The sequence below is a fragment of the Lynx canadensis genome, chromosome E2, assembly GCF_007474595.2.
Source record: "Lynx canadensis isolate LIC74 chromosome E2, mLynCan4.pri.v2, whole genome shotgun sequence".
Classification (NCBI taxonomy): domain Eukaryota; kingdom Metazoa; phylum Chordata; class Mammalia; order Carnivora; family Felidae; genus Lynx; species Lynx canadensis.
Window position 1 is genome coordinate 13970567 of NC_044317.1, and position 19100 is coordinate 13989666.

Below are 19100 nucleotides of genomic sequence, written 5' to 3' on the forward strand. Positions count from 1 at the left end.
CACTCTGGCTATAGGAGGGGTAGGCAGACCTTGACCAGCACACCAAATTTGTCCCACTGCCTGTTATATATATTTAATTCCATTGGAACACAGCCACATTCATTCATTTATCTATTGTCTATGGCTGCTTTCATGCTACAACAGCAGAATTGAGGGACTGGGGCAAAAACCATATGGCAAAACCTAAAATATTTACTATCTGGCCCCTTAAGTAAGTCTGCTGTTTCCAAGGCAATAGTAACAAATAGATTCCAAAATGTGTAACAGCTCAAACACCAGCTTCTCTTCCACAGCATAGTCCAAAGCCAGCAGTTTTCTCCATGTTTGATTCATGTACACAGGATGCTTCCACTGCACGGCTCTGCAATCCCCAAGGGCCTCCATGTCTTTGCCTTGAGCTAGTAGAAGGGGATCAAGAACCTGGAGGGGACCCCCGTACTCCTTTAGCCTCGGTCCAGGAACGGAACTCATTTCTCACTCATGATTCATCAGCAAGAACTAGGTGCCTGACAATATCTCAAAGTAAAGAACGGCACATTCATGCCTCCTCCCAGTGACACAAGCTACAAATTTCAGTGGGAGGCCAGCTGTCTCAGCCATGCCAACACCCAGCAAGTGAAGAATCAGAATGAGCAAGAAAGCAGGCTGATATGGCTTGATTTCAGGAGATGGGCTTTTTCTGCCTGGAGAGGGCCAGATGGAATATTATAGAAAGCCAGAATGAAGAGCAGGCCTTTCAAAGATTCAGATAAAACCAGGTATCATCAAGCAGTTGCTAAAAGGAGAGAGAGAGAGAGAGAGCCCTTCCTTGGGATATGGTTAGACCAGCTCATGGACTCTTAACCTGGATCAAGAATTGAGTGTTGGGGGCGCCTGGGTGGCTTAGTCAGTTGAGCGTCGGACTTTTGCTCAGATCATGATCTCGTGGTTTTTTAGTTCAAGACCCACATCAGGCTCTCTGCTGACAGTGCCAAGCCCACTTTGCATCCTCTGTCTCCCTCTCTCTCTGCCCCTCATTCGCTCACACACACTCTCTCTCTCCCACTCTCTCAAAAATAAATATTAAAAAAAAAAAAGAATTGAGTGTTGGTGGTCTAATGACACCCCAATACAGTCTGAAAGTTTACACAGGTAAATAGGTTTCTTCTTGAGCTTTCTGAAGGCTCCAAGAATTCTCTGACCCCCCTCCAAAAAGTTACAAACAAAACTAAGTGTGGTCTAAAATTCCTTCCACATCCTGGAAGCTGCTGAGTGGGGGCATAAGCAATCCATCACCATCAGTTTGTTATTTGGAAAAACTGACCACATCTTAGGCCATTTTGGTTTTTGCTTTTCTATTTTGTTAGTTATAAAGTCAGGTTTCCCCACCCAAACCCAGAAATCAGTGGTAGAAAAATAACAAAGGAAAAACCCCTAAGCCATCTCATAAAAACCTGAGAGCACAGGCTGAGCGTGTGCCAGGGGCGGGGGGAATGGACAGATGACGGTCCATCGAGGGTTAAGGTGGAGGTATCCGGGGCATGGAAGTGGTCATCCGCTCTACCTGCTGACCTTCCCTGGGTCTTCGTCAGCAGGATCACGGCACGCCAACCTTCAATACAAGAGCTGGTAAACGGTGGCACTGTTCTTGGAGCCTGTGACCAGATACTGGTTGTCAGAGGACACATCACAACACAGGATATCTGTAGACTCCTCTGCCTACAAGGAAAGAGAAGCCAAGAGTGACTACAGGCAGGGGCCAGGCTCGGGCCAGAGATGAAGGCCTCACTTAGGACTGTGTCAAGGCTAAGGACAGACCTGAGCCTCAGTCTGGAGACAACAGGGCAGGTCTCGTGGTTCAAGGTGAAGCCCATGAGTTCACTGGACCTTGGGTCCTCATTCCCCTTGATGTATTAAACGGCCCAGATACCACCCCGGAGGTACTTTCCAGCACTGTCCTTGGGACCTGACATAATGGATCTGAGGCTATGAGCTCTGAGTGCCTGGGTGTGCCCATCCCTCCTCCCAATACCTGAAACAACCTTTGTAGAGAAGGTGCAGTTAAGCAATGGATCGATTCATCCAGCGTGGTCACAAAATAGCTCCCTGGCAAAGGAAAGGCAGATGGAGAGGCCAGACACCAAGCTTGCATTCCAATCCCAGCCTCATTCCCAAGGGGACTAGGGAAAGGGCAACTCCTTCTCTGCCTCAGTTTCCCCATCTACAAAATCAGAGATAAGACCCAAGCCATTCCTTCATCTGGTCCTACCCTCCTGCTACACGTGGGATCATGGTCAGTATCACTGAACCAAAAAAAGGACAATCAGATGGGATTTCATGTCTCTTCTGCCTGCCTGTGTCTTCAGGCTGCTGTTCTGTGTAGGAAGGCACCATTACAGAGAGAGCCAGAAAGGACAGGGAGGGGGACAGAAGACAAACAGGGTGCCAGACCACAGCGGGAGAGGAAGCGGTGGGGAAGGGTAGGTGGGTGCAGAGGCAAGAGCAGCAGGCAGGAGAGTCGACACCTGGGTCTTGGCTTGGCTGCGCTTGGGGCTGGAGGGTGAGGAACAGACCCTGCAACAAGGCTGGGCCCAGATTCTGCAGATAGGTAGACACCCCATGGTGTGACAGGGCCCCTAGAGGTGTCACCTGGCTTCAACTCACCACAGGAGGAAAACTTGAGGTTGTGGTGGTGGATGTATTTGTTAAAGAAAATCTTCAACTTCTCCCTCCGGTGCGTGTGTAGGATTATGATGTCACTGTTTCTCAAGCCTACTAGCACCCACTCTTCACTGGGGTCATGGGTAATGCTAAGGATCTATTTGGGAAAAAAACTGGAGTCAGGGGTGCCTGGGTAGCTCAGTTGGTTAAGTGTCCAACTTCATCTCAGGTCATGATCTCCCAGTTCATGGATTCAGGCCCCGTGTTGGGCTCTGTGCTGACAGCTCAGAGCCTGGAGCCTGCTTCAGATTCTGTGTCTCCCTCTCTCTCTGTGTGCCTCCCATGCTTCTGCTAGCGCTCACTCTCTCTCTCTCAAAAATAAACGTTAAGAAAAAATTTTTTAATTAAAAAAAGAAAAGAAAAGAAAAGAAAAAGGACTAGAGTCAGTGCTCCAAGCTGCCAACACCATCATTTGTGTCTCCTCTTGAAACCCGGCTCTTCCTCCTGCAGGACCCCCAGCTCCCAGCCACCGTGACTGCCCTCAGCCCTGGCACCTCATGCCGGAAATGGTGCTCCTGCACCCTCTGGTAGCTCCTCAGGTCCCAGGAATACAGGCTGGCGTCTTCACCTCCTGTCCAGAACTTATTGCCTGCGATGTCCACGCATCGGGATCCATATTCAGGGACTTCGTGCTTCCTGGAGGGAAAACAACTCATAGAGATTCACGCACTGGTTAAACACTGGGAAGTTCTGGGCCCAGGAAGCCCCCAGGAGTGCCCCCCCACCATATATTCTCCTCACAGATTCCCCTGATCCTACCGCACAGAGTGGGGAAGCGCTGTCCAGAAAGGGACACAGGCTTTCCCAAACACCTTACTGTCAAGCCCTCCCCTAGGTCATACCTGATCAAGATTTGGTTCTGCAAGTCCCAAATCTCAACAAATCCTTTGAAACAAGCCAAGCAGATCTGGGCATTGGAGGAGAGAGCCAGGGAATAGCACATGGGGCCTGTGCAGGCCAGCTGTGCCCTGACGCGAGGCGTGGGTGCCAGATCCCAAAGAGTCAGGTTCCGGGACAGACCCCCAGTGATCAGACTCTGCTCATCAGGCAGCAGCTTGCAGGCGAGGACACGGCTCTGATGGTCCTGCAGGGACAGTTCCCACCCTCACATCACCACCTTAAGGCACAGGGTCAGAGTCTCACGCCAGAGATCATACCCGGGCTCCCCAGGCCTATCCCAAACACCCCTCACCTGGAAGTCCAGCTGGGCCTGTGGGGCCTTGTTGCAGGCATGCAGAGCGCTCTCGTCCCACACCTTAATGTAGCCGTGCCCACATGTGTACACGTGGTGAGTCGAGCCGCTGATGGCAATGGCGTAGACCTTCTTTCCATGGCGGACATTGCCAACCTTCCAGGACTCCCGTGGGGCTCTCTGCCTGACCACCACTTCATCAGGAACGGGAGGCTAGGGACAGGAGAAGGTAGGCGGCCATCAAAGGGCATAGCCCCGGCCTACTGTCATCCACAGCCTGCTGGTCCGCTGGTTGAATTCCTAACTGTTCACCCAACAGCCCTCTCTGACCCGGGGCGAAACCATGTTCTTATCTGGGGACCCCAGACCATAGACATCCTCCTGCACTAGCCACATGGTGCCCAGGCTTCCCTCCTTGACACACAGAGCCACATTTTGAGACAATTCTGTGCACCAGCAGGAAGAGCAGGACCCGGCACAGCGCCCCCCGCGGACACAGCTTTCGAAGAGGTGACACTGTGAGCTGAGAGCCCTACATCTTGGTGACGAGGGCAGGGTAGCCTAGCTCAGAAGAAGTAGGGAGCTGCAGGACCACCCCACCACCACCACCACCACCACCGCCTAAGGGAGAGAGAATGAGGACACACTGCGTGCCCTCACCTTCTTCTTACTAGCTTCTTATTTGGGGCAGGGCAGGGGAAGGCAAAGATCCCAAGTTTGGAAAAATAACACACTTACAATTGCCCTGAGGAATGACCAGACTTCTTCACTGGGAGGTGGCGAGGGGCAAGGCTGGCCTGCAGGGAAATATCAACACCCACCCGCTCACAGAGAGGGGCAACGGATAGCAACAGAACTGCAGGATTCAAGGAGAGGGCCGCTGTCCTGACACCAGGTCTGAGTCTTGTCCCCCACCTTCCCTGCCCACGCATCCCACCTGGGACTTACCACACTCGGGTCCTGGCAGGAAGCTACGACACATAGAGAGCAGAGAGGGGACAGCGCGTGAAATGCAGGGCTCTGTGCTGGGATCCCCTCTCCCACCACCAGTCTTGTTCAAGGGGAGACCTACCTGCGATCCAGTTCTGCTGCTGCTTCTGGCTCTGCCTCAGAAAGCCAGCTGGCCTGGAGCTCAGATCTGTCCAGAGGCTGGAGGACCCACTGTTGTGGGGTCCCAGAGCTCATCTCCTGATAAACCGGGCCATGCGATGTCTGGGGAGCCGGGGGCTGCTGAGGCATCCCATACTCCCCCTCTGCTTGGGATTCTGCTTGGTGCTCATGCTGGGAGGAAATGCCAGAGCTTTCTAGCACGTTCCTCCACTCCTCTGGTTCATCATAAATTCTGAGTGTACTAAACGAGGCCCCCTCCTTCTCTCTATTCATGTTCTTAGATCAATCAAGTGTCTGAGCCACCCAGTTTTGGGCTTGAGAAATGAGTCCATCAAACAGCTCCCGGGGTTACCAGTTCGTCCTGATCCCCTGTAGCAAGAGAGAACAGATGCAGAGACACAGATGTGCAGCATTCAGGGCCTGTTTAGGAGGCTCTGAGAACACCTCTCATGGTGAGAGGATTCAAAAGACGGGTGGCCGACTAATGTTTTACCCTAAATGCTGGCAGTGATGGTGTCAAGGGTGAACGTTTCTCACAGACACTTTGAGATGTTAGTAGCAGGTGTTGGGTTTTTCCTAGACCCATCTAGACAGATGGCATTTCCAGTCCTTTTAAATCCGAGTCACCCTTTAATCTGGCAACATACCTTTCAGATGAGGACTCACCCCCAGTGTAAACATGGGGTAAGGGGAAACTCCACTCATGCCACAGGCGCTTTCCCTGCCTTCAGGGGATCCCCGAAGGCAGTATGCAGACATGATGTTCCATTTGGATGGAGCAAGGTCTACAACCACAGAGTTTGCTGGTGGGGACATTCATCTATCCCACCCTATATGGTCATTCTGAGAACTAAATGGAATCCCATGTAGAATACTCAGAATTACGCCAAGGCTACTGGGCAGACCTTCATTAAATGGCAGTGAGTGCATTTATCTGCGACTGTGCCAGGGACCAGACCTTTGAGGATTTAAAACAGACCATCTGCCATCCCCCAGGCCACCCAACAGCAAGCCCTTGGACGGCCTGGGGAGACCAGCGTTCCAGAACACAGCAGAGCAAAAGCTCAGCCAAAAAATTGAGAGGTGGTACTGGGGGAGGGGGTCTTCCCCTGTCTATGGAGACCATGCCTGGACGACCAAGCTCAGTCCTTGGTTCTCAGAACCCACCCTCCGCAAATGCCCCATGGTCACCCCAGAGAGGGCCGGGTTGCCTGCCTTTGGAAGATGTAGTTGTATCGCCAGACTCCACTCCTCTGAACACTTTGAGCTCTTACTATGTATTTAGCCTTGAACCAAACACACTCCTCACAACCGTGTGAGCCACATTTCACAGATTTTAAAAACCGAAGCTCAACTTTGGTTATTTAACCAGAAAGCACAGGGAAAAGGTTCAAAATCCCGCCCTGTCTGGCTCTAAACAGTCTCCTTTCCTGACTCTCCACGAGGAGAAAGGAAGACAAATATCCACTGTCTTTACAAAAGTGGTTACCTGGGAACCTGAGGGCTCAGTGGGTTAAGGGTCTGACTTAGGCTCAGGTCATGATCTCATGGTTCATGGGGTTAAGGCCCACATCACCCTCTGTGCTAACAGCATGGAGCCTGCTTCAGATTCTGTGTCTCCCTCTCTCTCTGCCCCACCCCCATTCCCTCGCACTCTCTCTCTCTCTCTCAAAAATAAATTTAAAACAATTAAAAAACAAATGTGGTTACTCTCCTACCTAACACTGCCACTTTTAGGGATTTAGCCTGAAGGTGTACTTAAATATACACAAAAAGGACACCTGTACAAGCAGCAGCACCACAGCACTGTTTGTGACAGCAGATGACTGGAAAAATCCAATGGCCACAGGAAGGGACTGGTGAAATGTCACAGTATATGCATTCTGCGGAATACTACACAACTGTTAAATGTAATAAGGACACATCTTTAAGGACTGGAGAAAAATCCAAGGTGTGTTAAAGAGGGGAGGGGTGGATCTAAGGTTCAGACAAATGTGAATAGCAGCTTTGGTGGAAAAGAAGGATGGAAATTAGAACCTATCTTTGCATATGTTTGTATGCACAGAAGAAATCAGGAAAAGCAGTCGTCTTTGGGAATGCAAATTGACCCAAAGGAAAGAAGAATGGAAGATTTGGCCACCATAGAACCTGGGATAGTTTTTGCATCTGTGTGGCTCCTGGAATCTAAATGTAAAATAGTTAGACCTTGAATCTTTTCCTTGACCAAATCCATCTTTCTCACCTTCCCCCAAATGATAATTTGGGGTCCTTGTGATGCTCGGTTACTTGTTTAAATTATTTAACCAATTCATCCTGACGCCTTCAGCCTGCATTAAATGGGCCACGAGGGCTGGCTCACCCTGCTGAGGATGGAGGCCCAGAGTACCCACATTCCCAGCCAGCATGACGAGGATGAGCAAGCAGGGACTGGCAGCGAGCTGCCCTTGGGTAAAGCTTAAAGGCAGTGAGGCCATCTAGCCAGTATTTCACAGATGAAGAAGATTTCACCCTAAGAGTAAGACAAGGCTTTCTAGAAAGAGCAGAAGGAAGAGTCACTATCACTGAACCCCGCTCTGCTCTGTCCCCAGAGCTGCAAGTGTAGAGACCCCACCCCTTACCAAGCAACTCCTACCCCAGGTTCCACACAAAACGCTAGTGCTGGGGCTCCATCCTGCCCACAAGGCAAGCACTCACCAATCCCCATGGCTGGAAACTCACCCTGGAAGGCAGAAAGCCAAACCCCAGAGAAGGGAAGGCAGCAGCAGAACGGAGACCTCACTGGTGCTGAAACCCTTCCTCTCACACCCAGGCACAGCCCCCTCCGTGAACGGCTGCTATTTTTAAACCTTAGCTTAATTGATAATCAAGCCCTGGGTCAGAACCTGGGTCAGGTGTCCTGGCCCTGAATGGTACCTGAATGGTTCCTCAATTCCCAGGTGGGCGTGGCCACAACCTGCCATTTCCAATTAGGACCCTGTGTCCTTGGAAGAGAGATAAGATGGAGGTCTGCCAAGTAAGGTCAAGGCAGGAGGCAAGATGGAGTCAGAAACTTTTGTGGGGGAAGTCTCTGGATCGGGTTCGGGCCGCCCACTAGAGCCAGCATTTGCACAGAGGCCGAGAACTGGGTAGAGCTGTCCCCAAGAGCTGGTTTAGATTCATGTCTTCCTGGTGAATCTCTTTGGATTGAAGGCTGGTTTGGGGCTGAGGGCCAATATGGGCTTTGATGGGAGGAGAAGGAGGCCACTAGAAGGGAAGACCAGGGAAGCCTTTCTTTTCAGGCACCCCTCATCCAGTGGTTCTTAAATATGACACCTGAGTGCAGCCCCTGCCCCCCTCCTCCCACAGAGACTCAGATTCTGTAGGTGTGGGGTGGGGACTGAGACTGCCTTTCTAACAGGTTTCCTGGGTGCCACATTTGAGAACCACTGCCAGCGCCTCAGTCTGGTGGTCCCCTCCTGCAGGAGAGAATGGCAGTGAAGCTGGATCCCCCCCTGCTCTCCCCCCTCTCCCCACCCCCCCCCCCCACCCCCCCCACCCCCGCCTCTTGCTCACCCTTCCAGTTGAACACACTCTCTTCCACCTACCTGGTTCCTTTACCTCATTTGCTGACCCTTCCGTCTTTGAAGCAGCAGTCCTGAAATGGCCTTGCGTGTCCACAGAAGATCTTTTTACCCCTAATCCTCCAAAACCCACTGTCTCTCCCTTTCTCTTTCCCCCTCACTAACACACCCCTCCTCCCCAAAAATTTTATTACTGCCTGTGGTCTCCCAGATAAGGCCGGCATGATCCTTGGCCCAGTATTTGAGATCTGTCCCCATCCAGGCTCAGCCTGTTCTCCGCTTTTTTCTGTGACTGCACCCTAACCTGACCCCAAAGAACTTGACTGCACCTTTCCATCCTCATACTTCCCTATGCTGTTCTTCATCCAAGAATGTTGTTCCTTGTCCACTCATGCATCAAATTTACACTCCCATGTACTCTGAGCATGGTGCCAAGGACCAGTGATCAAGCTAAGACATGGCCCAAGTCCTTAGGGAGCTCTGATTTGAGAGGGCAGGACAGAGGGTGGTTGATGTAATTCCCGAGCTGACGCATGACCATTTTTGGCGAGTTATCCCTTTTTTGACGAGTTATCCCTTTTTTGATTCTCACAGGAAACACACAGCAGTGAGGCATGGATTTTATTGCTAGTTTGGAAATATGAGAATTAATTCAGGGGGTCAGAACATCACAGAGACTTATCCAGGGTCTCACGAACAGTTTGGAGAGCAAGGGGTCCAAAGCCAGGCCTATTTGATTTTAAAAATATGCTTGAGAGAGAGCTGTACTGAATCATAGGAGCTCTTTCTATACTCTGCGTATGAATCCTTTGGCAGAACATGTGCACTGCCTGTGTCTCTTGCCAACCTGTTGCTGGCCTTTAGCTCTTAATGGGGTCTGTAGATGAATGGAAGTTCTTAATTTTAATTCAGCTCCAGTTTATCTATTCTTTAAGGTTAGTCTTTTTTTTTTTTTTTGTCTGATTTAGGAAATATTTTCTGCCTTCAATACCATGATATAACTCTCCATTGTTTATTCTAGAAGCTTCTCTATTTATACCCTCTACATGTAAAGCTACAAAACTGGCAATATCTAGAAAGGGAACACAGAGGGTCCAGAGAACCTGGGCCTCTCTTGAAGGGGGAAGCAGCAAGCAAAATGGTGAGGAGCCCAACCCTTCCAGCAAACTCCTGATTTGAAGCCAGGCCTGCCACTTCTCGGTTGCCAGCCTGTGCCTCACTTTCACATCTGTAAAAAGTGGAGATGACAAGATTACATCCTTCTTAAAGCTGAGGGGTCAGACCTGGAGGTTTAAGAGGGCTTTGAAGAGGCCAGGTTTCATGTAAATGCCCACTGAGGGTGAACAATTCTTAGGGCCTACCAAAGAGGAAAGAAAAGAGAGGGGAGAGAGGCCAGTGGGAAGATCCCCTGTGCAGTGATGCAGCCCACAGAGGAGAGAGTTGCCAGCATAGGCATAGGGTCTGGATCCTAATAGGCTGCATTGCTGGGCACTGGGCATGCGTCTCTGTGTCATCACTGGCCCCCTCTCGGCTGCCCCAGGAGGGAAGTCCATCTAAGGAAAATGAGGTTCAAGAGTTTAAGTACCCTTGCTCAAGATCACACAGCAAGGAGGGCTGGAGTGAGGGTTTGAGGCCAGGTTCACACAACCCACACGGCCCTCTTCCAGCTGCAGGGGAGATGGAAAATGCCGGGAACAGGGGGGCCATTTGGCTTCAGCAGCCTGGAGGTGGTGGTTTCTATGCATTCTTGGGCCAGACACTAGAATGCTAATATGTGAATCATCAGACATTGAGAACAGAAGTGGGGGTACAGAGTACTTAACTGAGACATTTGAACAAAAGAAGAAATGGGGCAGCTTCTGTTGGGTACAGTGTCAAGAACAGTGGTTCCCAGCTCAGAGGCAGTTAAGGTAACCCAGGTACTTACCAATGCTCAGGTATCTGTGCCCTTCCCATTTCCGTTAGTAGGGAAGCAGCCTGGGCAACAGCGTTTTTCAGACCTCCCACTGTGATTCCAATGCAAGCTAAGGTTGAAAACCACTCAAGTAGAGGGTTTTGCAGAGAAGGGTACAGGAGCACAGAGATTGTGAGAGAGGGGTAGAGGGAAGAGGTTGGAAGATATTCCAGAGGCTGGGGAAGGGAGGGACAAAAATGATAAAGGAAGACCCCTGTGGTCTTGGGAATGGTTGAGGTCATGGCACAGGAGGAATTTAGTTTGAGAGGGAAAAGGGAAAATGACCACAAAAAGATGGGCAAGGACAGTTTCATCACCTATTGTCCCTCTGCCGAGCCCATGGATGGAGGGGCCCATCCTGAGCCAGGCTATACTAGGGGTTGGTGGCCACAGGTAGGACCAAAATTGTGTGAACCAGAGTGTTGGAGCTTCCAGGAAAGGAAACAAAAATGGGTCCAGGACTGCAATCAAATGCATCTGTGCACCCACCCACTCACTCACCACCCTTCCCTCCAGGTGGCCAGGAGCAAGGTTACTGCTCCCTGGTTGCACTGGTCTGGGAGGAACACAGGGCTGAGCCTACAAACCTGGCCTTGACCCTTGTGAATTTAGGGTCTTTGGAGTGAAACTAACAGTGAACTGTCAATTATAATCAGAGTGGAGAGTGTGACCTGATGAACTTAGGGAGGGTGTGACAGGGGAATACAGATAAGGGGGGACACACCAGATGTGAAAGATCACAAGTGATGCCGTGAGGTGTGCGACATGAATGATGGGAGGCATCAGTGGGGAAAGGGTGGGGGGATGGGGAGGAGAGCATGGGAGAATGTTCTAGGTAGAGAGCAGAGCAGGTACAAAGGTTTGGAGAAGTGTATTTTATTTTTTAAATGTTATTCATTTTTGAGAAACAGAGAGAGAGTGCGAATAGGGGAGGGGTAGAGAGGTAGACACAGGAATCCAAAGCCGGCTCCAGCTGTCAGCACAGAGCCCAATGTAGGGCTTGAACCCATGAACCATGAGATCATGACCTGAACTGAAGTCGGATCCTCAACTGACCTGAGCCACCCAGGCGCCTCTGGAGAAGTGCATTTAACAAATGGGAGAATTTCTAGGAGCTGGAGCACAGGGAGTGTGTTGTGAGGGCAGGAGGGCAGGGATGTGTGTTCTAATCTAGGGAGACTAGGTGGGGAGCAGCAAAGGATTCTGAGCTGGGGGAGACAGGAACGGACTTGTGTTTTGAAAGGACCAGGCCTTCAGTGGATAGATAGTTTAGGGGAAGGCGGCAAGATTGGAGTCTGGAGACCAGTTAAAAATGCTCAACATTAGCAGTCGTTAGGGAAATATAAACCAAAAGCACAATGAGATACCACTTCCCATCCACCAGGATGGCTAACACAACAACAACAACAACAACAACTAAGAAAATGATAAATGTTGGTGAGGATATGGAGACTGGAATGCCAGGCATTGTTGGTGGGAATGTAAAATGATGCTGCTGCCGCAGAAAGCAGTTTGGCAGTTCCTCAAGAAAGTTAAACACAGAATGACCACATAACCTAGCAATTCCACTCCTAGGTACATACCTGAGAGAACTGAAAACAGAGGCTCAAACAGATTTTTGTACACCAACATTCACAGCAGCATTATTCACAATAGCCAGAAGGTACAAATAACCCAAGCATCCATCAACGGACGGCTGGATAAACGAAATGTGGTCCATCCATACAAGGACTGTTAGTCACCAATAAAAAGAAATGAAGTGCTGACCATAGTACAACGCGGATGAACCTTGAAAACCTTACACTAAGTGAAAGAAGCGAGACACAAAGCCTGCATATCGTATGATCCCATTTACATGAAATGTCCAGAATTGGCAAATCCAGAGAGACAGAGAGCAGATTAGTGGCTGCCAGGGCCTGGGGAGTCGGGAGCGATTTCTTAATATGGGGTTCCTTTTGGAGTGATGAAAAAGATCTGAGATTTGGACAGTGGTGACGGGTACACAACACTGTGAATGTACCTAATGCTACTGAAGTACACACTTTGAAACAGTTAAAATGGTAAATTTTATATTATGTGTATTTTACAACAATAAAATAAAATCAGACATTGTGTCATGAGCTACAGGCCTCGCAAGTTACCATAGCATTTTTCCTCTTCCTTCATCCAGCAGATACCAGGCAGTTTAGCTGGTGGTTTTCTTAACTTTTGCTCCCCTAGTAGAAGAGCCAGCCAGCTGCAGGTGCCCCCGCCCCCAGACACCCTTGCCAGCTATAGTCAAATGGCAGCATGGGGTGGAGTGGGGGGTGGGGAACGTTAACAGGGTAGGGAAGTTTGGAGGGGGGGGGTTACAGTGAGGAGCAGCACTCAGTGGGCAAACACTGAGGTCACTGTTTGGATCCTCAAAGCCTGGGCTCAAATATCGACCTTCAGATCTCTATTTGGGGGGTGCAGAGCCCTTTGGCGGGCAACTGGAAAGCAACCAAATTCTAAGACTTGCGCTCACAGGCCAGTGTGCTCACTCGATGGTTGCTTTCATCGGAGGCTCCCTGACCCCAGGAGTTTCTCTTTCAGCACTAGACCCTCCTCGGGAATCCACCTGGGCACCCGTTGCTGATGAAAACGTATATAAACCATATAAACATAGACACAAAACATTTCTTCCCTTACTGATTTACTAACATCATCCACTCAACTGAAATGATTCAACTAGCAAGGTCCTGCCCAGCCCAATAAGCTGTCCCCACTCCCACCCCCAGTGACTTTGTGGTCCACAGGGTAAGGCTGGAAAACACAAGCTCCAGGTAGAGGGCTCAGAGAGCTGGTGGAGGACACAGCACGGGGGACCCAAAGGAGAGGGGGGAGGGCCAGTGGGGGGGCAAGGGGGCAGTGGTGTTGGGCTGAGCTCAGTGTGAAGGCAGGGAAAGCCCTCTGGGTATTAAGAACACCGCATGGCAGGGCTGGGCCCCTGCCCACTGTTTACCTGGTCCCTGCACTTCCTCTAACTCCACTGTCATGGGGAGGCCCCAACCCACTGTTCTTTACTATGTGCCCTTCCCAGGGCTGTGGATCCCACCTCCCTTATCTATTGTTCTTCCTACCCAACTCACACTCGCAACCCTGCTGTGGAACGCTTGGATTCTGTGGAACGCATTCCGATTTCTGTCTTGGATACCCCTATTTCCAAGACATCTTTAGGCACAAACCCCCTGACCTTTACTCTCGGGCCCACTGGCAACTGGCCCCTTCACAGTCTCCCACAGGGGCTCAACTTAGGTGAGTTTGCAGTATGCGCCTCTGAGTAAGATTTCTCGGGGCGGGGGAGGGCGGGGCGGGGGAGGAGTATGCTTCTTTAAGAGTTTGCAGTGTCCTGGCCTAAGCCTTCTGTGCGTTCCAACTCTGGCCTGCCGGTTGTCTAAGGTAGTGTCCACCCCACCCCCACCACCGGTGGATCCCCAGTTGAGTTTTCCACCAAGAGCTCGGACCGGGCTGCCCCAGGAACACCCCTGGGATCAGGGTAGGGAGGAAAGGTCCTGCATCCGGGCAGCCTCACAGTGGGGGGTTCTGTGCTTCCAGTCCCTCCTGGAGAGCGGCCCGGGCTTCTTGCGCCCTGCAGTGAGCGAAATGGCCACAGGGGGCAGCAGGGGGCCGAGGCTGGTGGCCAGTGGCTGCTAATGGCTTCTCAACTGCGAGTCCCAGAGCCCTGGACACGCAGGCCCGACGCCCCTGCCCTTTCTTGTTCAGGGGCCAAAACAGTTCCCTGGTGGGAAGGCTGCCACCTGGCTACCCACGCCGCGCGCTGTGGCCCAGGACGGATGGGACCCAGAGCCTCAGGTCCCCACCCTGGGAGCGCGTGGGCCCGGGGCTCGCCGGCCAAGGACGGGTGGCAGACACGAGGTACGGGTAGCCGAACTGCCCCTTACCGTGGCGGGCTGGAGGAAATCGGCCACGCAGCGCGAGGTCTTCCTGGAGGCTGGGCCTGTGCTGAGTGCCTGTGCGATTTCAGCGGCTGGCAGGGGCTGGAGGCACAATGCAGGATCACCGGAGCCACCCGGGGACTGGCAAGCTGTTGCAGGCAGAGCTGGAGCAAGAGGGAGGCTCTGGCCGCTGGCCGCCCGAGCACAGTTGGAGCCAGGCCCAGCAGAGCAGGTTGAGACGGGGGGCTAGAGTCCCGGGAGCCTTGAGACCAGTTGGATTTGCTGGGGACCACGTGGTCTGTGCTGCGTTCTGACCTCAGAGCTGGGGGAAGGGACTTGCAGGGAGCTCTCCCAACCGGTAGACTGGGGACTCTCGGAGAAGGCCAAGATTCGCTCATCTCCTGGTCCCCAGCACTTGGTCGACCCTGGCCTGTGGCAAGGGGAAGGGTGTCCTCAGTTCCCTATCAAGAGACAGGATAGCACATAGAGTGGGGTTGTAGTCTGGGGAGAATGCAGACGTCAGAGGCAGAGAGGACAGAAGAGTCCAGAGGCATCTTCTCAGAATTCTCTGCCAGGAGGAGAGGGATGATAGCCCAGGGGTAGCTGTGCTGGGCCTCTTGTTCCCAAGATGACATTGGAGGCCTGTCCTGCCTTGGCCTCTCTCCCCAGGCCATCCCCTCACCTGCTGGGTGCTGGGCAGCCATATTGCCCTCTAAGCCTCAATTTACCATCCTGACCTGGACAGGGCAGGAGCAGATGTTCTCTGAGGACCCTTCCAATGTGACAGGCCAGGGTAGAAGGGTGTGCTGCAGGGACAGAACATGCTGATGGGGACTGAGGGACAAAGGCTTTATTTAATCCTGGCCCTTCCAGGCTCACAGCTCCAGTTCAGAAAAAGAGAAGAGCTTTTGTGAGGGGACAGAGGTCTCCAGTGCCATGGCTCCTCTTTGTCCTGATAAGGCTTCCACTGGGCCCAGGCAGCTCTGGGCTGGAGTCACCTATGAGCACTGAGGCTACAGGATATCAGGACCACTGGTTGATGGAGCCATTTGACTTCATGAGGCTTTGCAGGTATCTATTTTCTGTTTCCTCTTGTCCTTAGTATCAGAATAGAGCACCTGCCCTGGATAGTAACAGACCTACAGAGAAAGAGAAAACCCTCAGGGACCATCTGGGTGGGAACAGCCTTGAGTTCTGTTGCCAGCCCTCACCCTGCACTGACAAGGGCCTGAGACCTAGAAACCATGGTCACATAGAACACTGGTATCAGATCCCGGACAGATTGTCCTCAGCAGCTGACTCTCCTAGAATCCCTGCCTCGGTCTTGCCTCAGCAGAGAAACTGCCAGATGCTGCTGCAAGCCAGGACTGCAAAGACACAACTAGTGGCTACTCATGAACCAGGATGGTTGGCGAGTACTGTGGCTTTCTGGCCTGTGTAAGAGACATTAGCAGCTGATTTGCTGGGTGACCAGGCCATCCACCTTTGGGCCTGTTTCTAAATAAATGGCCTGGGGCACTTTGAAGTCTGGAACTACCCAGAAGTGCAGGTTCAGATAGTCAGGGGGAAGGCCTTGTTCCCTCCTATGTTCTGAGGGGTTCCAGGCTCTGCCTCCACGCCCACTTAGTTCCCAGGAGCCTGGGGGCAGAGCAGTGGATAGGGATTTCTACAACAATGGCATGCCCAGGACACTCTGCTGAGGTCCTACACCACATCATTAGCTTTCTAACAGGAATGGTGCCTTTGAAATACTCAAGATAGTACCCCTGGCCAACACCGGTAGCTCGAGCTACACAGCATGCAGCAGCAGGTGTCAGTGCCTCAGGGAGTGTACAGTCTCTGTATACATAGGGTACATTGTGTCTGTGACCAGAAGTGTATCTATGGGAGGGTCTGTGGAAGAGAGGTTTGGGGGCTCCCTGTGTATGACTGTGTGCATGGTTTTTCACGCCTTAGAGGACTGAGCCTGAGCATCTCTTCATTAGTCATTTTTACATCTTTTTAAAAACTGCCTGCTAGTATCATTTTCTGGGCTTTATTATATTACTTATCTCTTAATTGTAAGACCTTTTTATATATTAAACTTTTATATCACAAAACTTACAAGGGTATTTCTACTTTTTGTGCTTTATCTTTTAACTGTATTTGGAATTATTGAGAACATATGTATTTAATTTTGAAAACTCAGTGTTTTGGTATGTTTGCTTATGGTTGGTTTCTAGCTTTCATACGGTGCTCAGGAAAGGTTTTCTCCATTCCATGAAAATACAAAATGTACTCATCTTTTCTAAGGAAATTTTTATTGTTCATCCTCTTTACAAAAGTGATACATGCTTGTTGTCAAAGGGAAGTAAATTTAGGTAGAGTGAATATCTTGAGTTTTCCTGGCTAAGAACAAGGTTTCTCTCTCTCCCCCATTAATTTTTCCTTTTGTGGCCCTTACTGGAGATTTACTTCTCCATAGACCTGTGTATAATAATTAAGTTTATCCCAAGAAAATCCACTTTTCTTGATGCTGTTGGGAATGGGATCCTTTCTTTCATTATACTTTCTAATTGGTTGTTGGTATAGAACAAGCTATCATTTTGGATGTTACTTTTTAACCAGTCCTCATTCTTGATTTTAAAAGATGGAAAAGATTTGTTTCCATGTGAAGATGCCCCATTCATTTCCCTCTCAGGGTTTTCTACCAGGGGGAATCTGATGATACTTGATCCATTTCATTAACCTTGAGAGTTTTCTGCCACGTCCTCCTCATTAAGATTTGCCTTCACCATGGACACTTTGATGCTGACTAAGTTGGAAGCTAAACCTGAAGGCTTTCCCACACACATTACACACGAAGGGTTTCTTCCAAGTATGGACAGTCTGATGTATTATACAATCAGAACTATAGCTGAACCCTTTTCCACACTCCACACATCTAAAGGGTTTCTCCCCAGTGTGGCTTCTCTGATGCCGAATTAAATGGGCATTAACATGGAAGGCTTTTCCACACTCCTTACATTGAAAGGGTTTCTCTCCAGTATGGATCCTCTGATGTACAATATAATCAGAACTACAGCTAAATGCTTTTTCACATTCCATACATTTGAAAGGTTTCTCCCCAGTGTGTATTCTCTGATGCCTAGTTAGTTTGGCATTGATAGTGAAGGCTTTCCCACATTCCTTACATTGATAAGGCTTTTCTCCAGTATGGATTCGATGATGATCAAGTAGGTTTCTTTTAGAAGTAAAGCATTTCCCACACTCATTACATTCAAAGGGTTTCTCCCCAGTGTGAATCCTCTGATGTTGCATTAGTTTTGCATTAACGTTGAAGGCCTTTCCACACTCATTACACTCATAAGGCTTCTCCCCGGTGTGGATTCTCAGATGCTGCCGCAGCTGAGAGTTACACCTGAAGGCTTTCCCACACTCGTTACAACCATAGGGTTTCTCACCCGTGTGGATTCTCTGGTGCTGGATTAACTTCCCTTTGACACTAAAGGCTTTTCCACATTCAGTACACTCATAGGGTTTCTCACCTGTGTGGATTCTTTGATGCTGAATGAGTTTTGCATTATTACTGAAGGCTTTTCCACACTCCTTACACTGATAAGGCTTCTCCCCAGTGTGGATGCTCTGATGCTGCCTAAGCTGGGAACTGCACCTGAAGCCTTTCCCACACTCATTACATTCATAAGGTTTCTCTCCAGTGTGGATTCTCTGGTGTTGAATTAATTTGGCATTAACATTGAAAGCTTTCCCACAGTCCGTGCACTCGTAAGGCTTCTCCCCAGTGTGGACTCTCTGATGTGTGATATATGCGGAACTGCAGCTGAAGCCGTTTCCACACTCCTTGCACTGATAGGGCTTCTCCCCTGTATGGATTCTCTGATGCCTGTTCAGACTCCCATTAACGCTGAAGGCTTTCCCACACACCTTACACTGATAGGGCTTCTCCCCGCTGTGGGTGGTCTGATGTGTGATATAATGGGAACTGTAACTGAAGCTTTTCCCACACTCCACACATTTGAAGGGCTTCTCCCCGCTATGAAGTCTTTGATGCCAAATTAATTTTGCATTAACACTAAAGGCTTTGCCACACTCCTTACACTGATAGGGCTTTCCCCCAGTGTAGCTGTTTTGATGCTGAGAGTTACACCTGAAGGTTTCCACTAATTCTTCACATTTAAAAGTTCTTTCCCCAGAATTAATTAGTTCATGCTGAATAAGTTTTGTATCAAAGCTGAAGCCTTTCTCCAATCCCATATGTTCAAGGGGCTGCTGTCCAGTGGTGACGGTGTGACAATGAAAGAAGTTTGGACTCTGACTAAAGAAACATTCCTCCACGGGGCTGGTGTTGTCTTTCACCGTTGCATCAATGATGCTGCTGTTTTCTTTCTTCATGCTTCCTACTAAATGGACTTCCTGCTGTTTCTCTAGAATACAGGCTTCTGAAAAGTCTGTTTCCTGGAAAAAGTCCCTCTGAAGTTCAAATGATGTATTATGTTTTTCTTTATATATTTCCTTTGTCAAGTTATTGTCAGTCTGGCTCTCAATATCTACTATAAAAAAAAACAGAAAACAAAATATCATGTAAGAACCATGTTAGAAAAAAAAAAAGAATGGTGGTAAAAGTAATAAAGAATCATAGTTAATCAGGATTTCTTGAAAATCCACAC

The 19100-nt window shown here is 50.0% G+C and overlaps 2 protein-coding genes across 9 annotated transcripts in view; both read right to left on the reverse strand.

The window, feature by feature from the left end:
* Positions 1 to 1593: 1593 nt before the first annotated feature.
* Positions 1594 to 5275, reverse strand: TLE7 (TLE family member 7). Its single transcript, XM_030299259.1, has 9 exons — positions 4965 to 5275; positions 4841 to 4863; positions 4631 to 4689; positions 3893 to 4105; positions 3543 to 3784; positions 3195 to 3336; positions 2644 to 2797; positions 2012 to 2085; positions 1594 to 1698 (listed from the first exon to the last, which is right to left on the reverse strand). Exons 1-9 carry the CDS (start codon positions 5273 to 5275, stop codon positions 1594 to 1596), a joined length of 1323 nt encoding a protein of 440 aa, XP_030155119.1.
* An 11439-nt stretch (positions 5276 to 16714) lies between these two features.
* The window catches only part of ZNF23 (zinc finger protein 23), a 33898-nt gene continuing 31512 nt past the window's right edge, over positions 16715 to 19100 (reverse strand). For 7 of the 8 annotated variants that reach the window (XM_032591334.1, XM_030298169.2, XM_030298174.1 and 4 more), the window contains one exon: positions 16715 to 18983. In XM_032591334.1, coding sequence (XP_032447225.1) covers positions 17191 to 18983 — 1793 coding nt within the window. In that variant the 3' untranslated portion in view covers positions 16715 to 17190. The remainder of the gene's footprint in view (positions 18984 to 19100) is intronic. The other variant, XM_030298175.1, reaches the window with a different exon arrangement.

Bases quoted from the DNA above. Each gene is read 5' to 3' on its own strand.
- TLE7 (XM_030299259.1), bottom strand. From the start codon at position 5,275: ATGAATAGAGAGAAGGAGGGGGCCTCGTTTAGTACACTCAGAATTTAT. The intron at 4,864-4,964 runs GTAGGTCTCCCC...TATGTGTCGTAG, and splicing joins GCAGCAGAACTGGATCGCAG to CTTCCTGCCAGGACCCGAGT. The intron at 4,106-4,630 runs GTAAGTGTGTTA...TCCTGTCCCTAG, and splicing joins GGTCATTCCTCAGGGCAATT to CCTCCCGTTCCTGATGAAGT.